This window comes from Scophthalmus maximus, chromosome 5 (assembly GCF_022379125.1).
Source record: "Scophthalmus maximus strain ysfricsl-2021 chromosome 5, ASM2237912v1, whole genome shotgun sequence".
Taxonomy (NCBI): Eukaryota; Metazoa; Chordata; class Actinopteri; order Pleuronectiformes; family Scophthalmidae; genus Scophthalmus; species Scophthalmus maximus.
In genome coordinates, this window is record NC_061519.1 from 21,255,692 (window position 1) to 21,264,054 (window position 8,363).

General features: G+C 45.5%; 1 protein-coding gene across 1 annotated transcript; it reads left to right on the top strand.

The window, feature by feature from the left end:
• Window positions 1-574: 574 nt before the first annotated feature.
• Window positions 575-4,486, top strand: tmem236 (transmembrane protein 236). The gene is made up of 4 exons (XM_035633517.2): window positions 575-945; window positions 1,750-1,822; window positions 2,558-2,681; window positions 3,435-4,486. The coding sequence occupies exons 1-4, from the start codon at window positions 692-694 to the stop codon at window positions 4,073-4,075; spliced, it is 1,092 nt and encodes a 363-aa protein (XP_035489410.2). The 5' UTR covers window positions 575-691; the 3' UTR covers window positions 4,076-4,486.
• Window positions 4,487-8,363: the final 3,877 nt, after the last annotated feature.

Sequence of the window (8,363 nt, forward strand, 5' to 3'; positions counted from 1 at the left end):
CAAAGAAATATCGGGGGGAAAAATTCCTAATATGTAGTCATTCAATTTATTTAAAAAATATTCCAGGTGTGAGCAGCTCTTCTTGAACTTTGTGGGAGAAAAGTAAACATCAACGTTGCACTCAGAAATCGATGATCTATGTTTACTTTCTTTTGTGACACGTACTCAAAACCAGTTTGTATTATGGACCTGGGACCAAGTGTTGGATTAGAAAAAAACAACATTTTCAGGATGTTTGAAAATGTTCCTTTGCCTTGCCACTAGATGGAGGTCAGTGTCTGTGAGAACTAACAAGTCTTGATGGATAACAAAATCTAAGAAACAAAACTGTTTTGCTCTGGAGCTCCTGAGCATTTTCAAAGTGGTATCAAGAATTATTAAATTTTATGTATTCATTTTGTTGCAAACAACACCAGCTTAGTACATTAAATATGGACTGTATAATCAGCACATGTTAAAAAAAAACAGTATAGTATCAAACATTATGGGACAGGAGTGCTCCTCTTTGTGAGCCCGTAAAAAAGGTGAGCATGACCACTTCATTACCTCAGCAATAAAAGAATACGACTCCCAGTGCAGTGTAAGCAATGTCAGTGTGCAGAGTCCAACGGCTCCACTGGCTCGCTCTGCAGGAGATGATTGTCAAAGTCTTCGGCTCCACGTTCAGACCGGCGACTGCTGCTCAGGGATCATGCCCTCGGGGAAGACGGTCAAGCTCGTCCTGTACGAGGTGCTGCAGTTCGCGGCCCTCATCGTGCCGATCTTGGTGCTGATGGAGAGGTTCGCCGGCCTCGTGCGTGACGTGAGAGGACGCGATCCGACGGCCTACTGGCTCGTGGTGGCGGCTTCTCTGGCCTATGTGACCTCTGTGACCCTGCTGGTGTGGGTGCCTGTCAAATGTCTCCTGCTGAAGCGGCGGAGTTCCGTCACGGAGATCACACAGTGGTGAGTACACCAGAAGCAGTTTTTTTGTCAATTACTCAGTGATACAGTAGCTACATGTACTAGATGAATCATTTTACCTGCAAGTTATGACAACACGGCCCAGTTTAAAGGGTCAAAGTGAGAAGAACAGAAACCACTTGAGGCAAATTTGAGATTTGAGATTTGGGGCTACCGAAGTAAAGCCGACTTGACCAAAACAGAAACAGTGAAAGTAGCAATACAACAAATTAAAGATACTTGGCTACGTGTAAAAAAAAAATTAAAAAAAAAAAAAAACTGCATTCAGAAGCATTATCAGCTAAATTTACCTTAAGTATCATAATGGATCTTTATCAAAGCATCATATTTGATAAATTAACGGGATGTCTCCTATGCACAGTGTGTGCAGTGTCATTTAAATTGGGAATGTCTGAGAGAAGAAATTAAATGTTCATTTTTTTTATGAAGCAAAAAAGTATGCCTTTTAAAAACGTTACTGCTGAAGCCATTTTTGGTCTTTATGACCAGTAGCTTATGGTGGCTAAAGCTAGAAAAACACTGTCTAGGTGTTATGTTTTATGTGTGGTCACAGTAGCATTTGTTCAGTAAAAGTCACATGCTCTTCCTTTTTTCGACAGTGTTACTTTAGGTACTTTTGAAACTGGCAGAGAGAGTTACAAATGAAATGGTAATAATCGAGTATGTCAAAATCATTCCCTGCACCATTGTGAGTGCTTCTTTAAACACAATCATCCATCACAGTTTGATGATCGTCATGCACGCGTGACCTGAAATAACCTACGTGTATTGTATATTGTCTTTCAGGAGACCAACGGCGCTGGCGTATCTCATCCTGTGTACACTACCGTGCTTTGCTATTTTAATCGCCAGCTCCAAGGTAATGTCATCATGACTGATCATCTGGTCACTGAGGGCCGAGGGGGGAACCTGTTGACGCTGTGTTCTGCCCCGGCTCCGTCGGGGCCTTTGGAAGAGGCATATTTGTCGTAAATACAGACTATTTGTATTTGGAGCACTACACTTACTCACTGAGTGATGGTCGACTTTGCTCATCGCACCGCGGAGAAAGAAAAGCTTTGCTTGTCACCGGTTTTACTCACTTGTCTCAACATGTACTGTGGGGGACTTTGGCACCATCCTAATTAAAAGACAAAGGGAATTTTGCTCGGTCACAAGACTGTACTCAGTCCGGGCTATTCAGTAACCTATAGTGAACATGACCGGTTGGCCATTAACCCAAACTGTAATACCATCCTCCACCTTCAAAAGGACAGGAACTTTAACTCACGCTAAAATAATGTGTCCATTTTATTCTGGGACAAAGCAAAGTGACGTAAATAAGAGCTTCTGACCTCAAAGACACATCGGACAAATTTACACATCTAATATTTCTTAATCGCGCTTGAGGGCTTTCGGCAGCATCATAATGTCTTTAATTATGGGATAATAAAACAGGATGGTATCATAAAATTCAGAATGCAGGAGCTCAAGTCAAATGTTGTGATAAAGGAATTTCAATTTCGCTTCTTCATGCTTCATCCCTCACAGTTTCTAAGCTTCTGTCTACTTTTTAGATTCACATTGTTTTTTCACTGTTGTCGTCCCGCTGTAGGTGCAGGTGGACAGTGGACACAGGATTGACCATTTCGCAGAGTTGCCCGTTTCCCTGGTGCTTTTCTCCCTCATCTGTGTGGATGTCATCGAGAGGCTTCGCCCCTGCAGGCTCATTGGACAATGTAAGAAAAACAATTAGCTTAGTCACTGGGTCCAGAATGTGAAGTGCCTAAAAACCCTGAATTCTGTTGAATGACCAGCAGAGGGCGACTCCACTGGTCGCAAAACAGACGTCAGTTTCTACAAAGTCAATAAGAAATTCACCTTATTTCCTTTACCAAACATTTCCCTATGATCTCAATCACTAGTTTCATGTCTTCTTCAATAGAGCATGATGTTGATTTAGTAAACTAATTCAGAGTTAAATAGACGATAAAGCACCAAATCCATTGGGGCGTGGATACTGCTTGATTGACAGCTAGTACCGTCCAATGGCTGCAGGTCGCGGGTGTAGGCGTTGACATGCAGTGGACGAGCTTTTACTCAGGGGTTTTGGAGGAATTTATTCATTTATTTGTGTATTTAATTCATTATTTCTGCACGTATTCATTTATTTATACTTATGTCATTTTTTTGTGTCCTTCATACAGACTCCTCTGCACATGTACCAATCCAATATCAGTGTGTTTTTACCCAGTTCAAAATCTAAATACACGCCTAAAGGCAACTTTTAAGCGGAGTCTTCCTTTTAATGTAAGTTTGGTGCCACAGCATGATATTCTTTGAGGAAACTGTATCAATGTTGATCATTCACATCAGATTGTCGCGTCCCCTGAAATGTTGATAAATGTGACTAATGATCTTGCCCTTTGCTGGACTACCAGAGAGTATGTAGTGTAACAGCTGGACGTTGTGTGCGCTCTGGTCACTTGCAGCCGACAGCCTGGATCCCGACCTTGACATCCCAGGCCCCATCCTCACCCACCTGGAACAGCTGACCACCGTATCGAGCCAGCTGCACCCCGAGGAAGGCCAGAACGGTTTGCCCCAAGGCCTTCCAGAGGCCAAACACGGCAGCGCCTCGGGCAGATGGCAGCACTACTCCGGCTCACCCGTCCACTCGACGTTAAGCTCGCGAGCACCCAGCACCGCTTACCTGTACTCCTCAACCTCACGCCAGAGGTCCTTCTCCGGGACTCTCGGCTACCTGTGGAGGAGGGACGGGAGGTCAGAGGTGTTTGTGGACAGTTTTCTGTTCTGGTTAGACACCGTAGAGATGGTGCGGGTAGCAGGGGAGCCGCAGGTCTTCTACTCAGCCTGGGTGTTCCCTGTCTATATTCTCGGCTTCCTGTCCACCCTCCGCGTGGTCATCGCTCCTCACAACCCCTTGTTGTCTTCTGCCGGAGTTGTCCTGCAGGACTTTCCTTTCTTTATCCTTCGGGTCGCCCTGATTGCCGTGTTTGGTTACGTGACACCCGTGTTTTACCCGCTGAAGAATGTGCTGGTGAGCTTGACATTTGTCTACTTTACGTTCTTGGCCAGGCTGAGGATATTCAGAAGGCAGAGCATGTTTTGAGTAGGAGTGGCACATTGTGTTGTTCATGCACAGATTTGCTCTGATTGTTGATGTTTGAAGAGTTGGTGTATTCGTGTGTCGGGAGCAGCACAGACGACACGTGGTGCTGGTACTGTTGAGGAGGAACCACATGTTTTGGATACCAATGTCTGCAAATGAACTGGAAGGATAAGCATCCAAATCAAAATGTAAAACATGATTTTATTTTTTGAAACACTGATCTGTGTATGTTGGAGTGTAGCCATCTTTCTGTGCCATATTTGAATCCATATGTATTTATTAATACTTAATTTTGTGTGTTCCTGCTACATTTGTAATAATTTTTTATCTGTACCACATTTTTTAATATACTTCAAGGACTGATGGAAACAAATATTTCCAACTATATTGAATAAAAGAACATTATTTTAAGTCCGTTTTGAATTTAAGTTACACTGATCAATATTTTTTATTAATATTAACAGATTTAATGACTGTGACAAATATTACAAACTGTATAATATGACGGGGGGCCTCTTTGAGAGTCATCCCTCTGCTGATTCCTTCTGCTGCGCAGAGCGCTTGAGCCTTTTTCGTCTCGTTGTTTTGGTTTAATCTTCTTCATCTTCACTGTTCTGTTTCACAGTCTCATCAGCAGCCTCGTTTTTCCCGGCACACAATGGCAGACAAAGTTCGTGACTAACCGGTGAACATGTTGGCAAATATGTATCAACTAAAGAACTAAAGGTATTTCCCTCAAAACAGAGCTTGAACACTTGACTTAGGTCCACAAGGTTGCTTTCATTATACCGTCTTCATTAAGTGATACTGTACGTCGGCCTTTTGACATTGTCACATCTTGTTGAATGGCTCCCAAGTGGTAAAGATGATTAAATAACAAAAGTACTTTGTTGGCATTATATGCTTCAGCAGTTGACCTGCTCGATGTTGAGCCATCACAAACCTCCAGAACAACTTTCGTGCTCTTTGACACATATCATTTCAATGAAAGACAAAACGAAGAGTACCAGATAATACAAAGAGTAGATTAACATCCAACTTTCATTTGCAATGTTTCATCCAACGACTCTTCGTCAGGCATAGAAAAAAAATGTGAACATCCACGTTTTGTATCTCATGGATTATTATCATTTTCATATTTCCAAGGCTTTCAATCAAATACCAGACCTGCGCCATTTTTTTATGATAATGAAGCCAACCTGATGAATCACTCCAGTCACTCTCCTCATCTGTGTTACTTGACAAAGGGCAGAGTGTCGGTTTCTCCTCTTGTGATTTCGGTTACACTTTCCTCAGCATCTGTTTCCCTTCTATCACATCCAGCAGGATCGTCTCTGTCTTGCAGACGGAGACAATAATTCCTTGTCCTTGACAGTTGGAAATTAGCATCTCTGCATCGTTTGTGTGTGTGCCTGTGGCGCAGGCACCATGTGCTGGTTTATGTGCTTCTTCGTGGCCATATTTCTCACTGGATCGTAACCTTGGTCTCCGTGTGTGAGTGTGTCACTGCAGAATGCCATATAGTGACACCACACAGAGAGAAACTGGTGTACACTGTAATTGGCAGTCGTCCACCAGCACAAGTCTGACAGAATTATACCCTGTGGAGCACTTGGTCTTTGTGCAACTGATGGATGAGCCGGAAGCTGCAGGACAAACTGTTTAAGGGGAATTGCCAAACCGGCGCCTCCTATCTCTCCAGAAAAAAGAAGGGAGAAAAAGACGAGGGAATTAGAAAAAAAAAATAGCAGCAAACCTCCTGCTGCATCCCAGGTGATGGATTCTGTGAGTGTCAGACAGATATTTATATCCCTCTCAACGTGGTTAATGCATTTACCACGTTGAGAGGGAAGATTTGTGAGATTGATGATGAACTCGCCGAGTGACAGGAGACCAGACACAAAGCTGTAATTCACAGTGAGGAGCTCGAGCTGGCCTGCTCTCATGTACCAGAATGTGAACTAAAATTAACTCTCCTTAATTTCCCCACAGCCACGATGAGACTTAATGATTCATACTATAATCTTCAACAAAGCCCTATGCTGTAGTGCAGCTCGAGTTACTGTGGCCATTCCGCAGCACGTCGCGTTGGCTGGCTGGAGAGCTGAATGATCTGACGGATCGAGTGAGGAAGCGACAACCTGCGCTCCATCCTCTCCATCCGATTCAAATAAACCTGTCGTGCGTGTTGGGGGGAAGCTTTGCAGTGATTCCTCCAGTTTTATCCTCATGTTCAGCATGTACACTGTAAAAATATGCATTTCATCCAGTCATTTTTACACATAATTGAGCCATTAAGTTCTCATTTTTCCTGCCAGAGAAGCGTCACTGAGACAAATTTTTGACAAGCCACCAACCACACTTTTTAAATTGTCTTTCAGTATCGTTAATCATAACCGCTGCGTTTGCGTTTCTGCAACTTTATCCCCCGTCATTCTGGTCTGGTGCTCATTAGGGTTTTGTCATTTTTGTCCCAATGTATTTAGTTCCAAGTGAGGATCTAGCCATAGAAATATTGATCTGCCGTTGGTCGGTCCACCGCTTTGGTCCAGACTCAAACATCTCAACAACTATTGGATAGATAGCTGCAAAATGTTGTGCTGATACTCGTGGTCCCCAGAGGAGGACTCGTATCCATCATGGTAAGGTTTTAAGTTATTCAGTAAAAATATCTCAAATCATTTCGCACAGAAAATGAATGGTTTCCCGGACGATGTATCCTGACAACTTGGTGATGATCCCCTAACCTTTCGTCCAGCACCACCAGGAGCTTGAGCCTGGTTCATGACCGATGTCATTACCTTCATCCTCAGCCGTATGTTTACTGCTTATATCAAATGTTAAGCATGTTAACATAAAAGGCCAGGGTGTTCAACATGGTAAACTTTTTGCGCATGGCACTCCGAGTCTTTAAAAGAAACGTGGCAGGAACTTTTTGAAACATGTTGATTACTCTCAGAAACGGGATGAAATAGTCTCACTGCAGAGGCAGATTTTCTTCGCTTGTGTCCAGGGCTTTTTGTACTCGATCGCGAACACAAATAGCTTTGAAGGTGTAAGTGTAGACTACCGCCTCGTCAGCCCACTCTCAAGGTAACAGGAAAAACGAGAGAGCGCGCGACAGCAGAGAGGAGAAAGGACCAAGAAAAGAAGCCACAGCGGAGAGACGGGGAGCGGACACTGTGGAGAGAGATGAGGAGGATGAGATAGACTGAGGGTGCAGATAGAGAGACGATGGGGGTAAGGGGGGTGGTGGTGGCGGCGGCGGCGGCGGCGGGGGCGGTTGATGTTAAGGAGGGGTGGAGACTTTGTAAATCTGAGAAGCTGGAGGCGCATTTGAATTCAGGCTGTGTGTCTCCTGCGCTAGCCGAATGTTACCTGCTCTGGCATGGCAACAGAGAGCGAGTGAGAGAGAGAGAGAGAGAGAGCGGGGGGGAGTGGTGAGCTTCAGCTGCAGCCTCCACACACACACACACACGCGCACGCGCACGCACGCGCACGCGCACGCACACCAGCATGCACAGTCACAACAGGAGTGCAAAGAGTGACTCAGGTAAGCAGGAACGCCCCTGATGAGAGAGGACCCTTGAGAAAAGAGAAGCAGCGTGGTGGAGCGAGTGGGAGAGAGACTGGAGGAGGAGCTACAGAGCTGGCATTTTTCTTCTTCTTCTTCTTTTTTTTGAGCAGGAAGAAAAGAGAGAACAGCAGAGAACCCCCCCCCCCCCCCCCCCCCAAAAAAAAAAACAACCCCGAAATCAAAATCTGGACTCCCAGGGTGAGGGTGAGACGGGGACACACAGGCAAGGCAAGACGGCTGCGGAGTGATGCAGGACAGACGACAGAGCGCTGAGACATTGAGTTTTTTGTAGCAAGACTGTTCAGGGGGGGGCTCAGGGCTGGGGAGGGCTTTTTGCAACGGCGTGAGCCGGGACAGGAGAGAGGGGTGAAGTGTGGTAACGGAGGGTAAATAAACCCATGGTGGAAGATGAACCACCTGTCCTTCTGGGATGAGGTCAGCACACACGCACCCTAACACAAGACGTACGAACCTCACACTTCTCGGCACATCCGACTCCGATGTGCCTCCGGGACAGCCGTTGGATTTAGCGTATAGGCTGGAGCCGGACTCCCCACGGAGCAGAGGACTTCGAGGATGCTGTGAGACGTCTGGCGTCGGCGTCCCCTGCAGGACTCACCTGAGGGCAGAACTCAGAGGAGCAACTCCAACCCCCTCCCGGTGATCCCCCCCCCCCCCCCCCCCCCCCCCCCCCCCGTGCGACAACCTGTG

Bases quoted from the DNA above. Each gene is read 5' to 3' on its own strand.
- tmem236 (XM_035633517.2), top strand. From the start codon at position 692: ATGCCCTCGGGGAAGACGGTCAAGCTCGTCCTGTACGAGGTGCTGCAG. The intron at 1,823-2,557 runs GTAATGTCATCA...GTCCCGCTGTAG, and splicing joins TTTTAATCGCCAGCTCCAAG to GTGCAGGTGGACAGTGGACA. The intron at 2,682-3,434 runs GTAAGAAAAACA...GGTCACTTGCAG, and splicing joins CTGCAGGCTCATTGGACAAT to CCGACAGCCTGGATCCCGAC.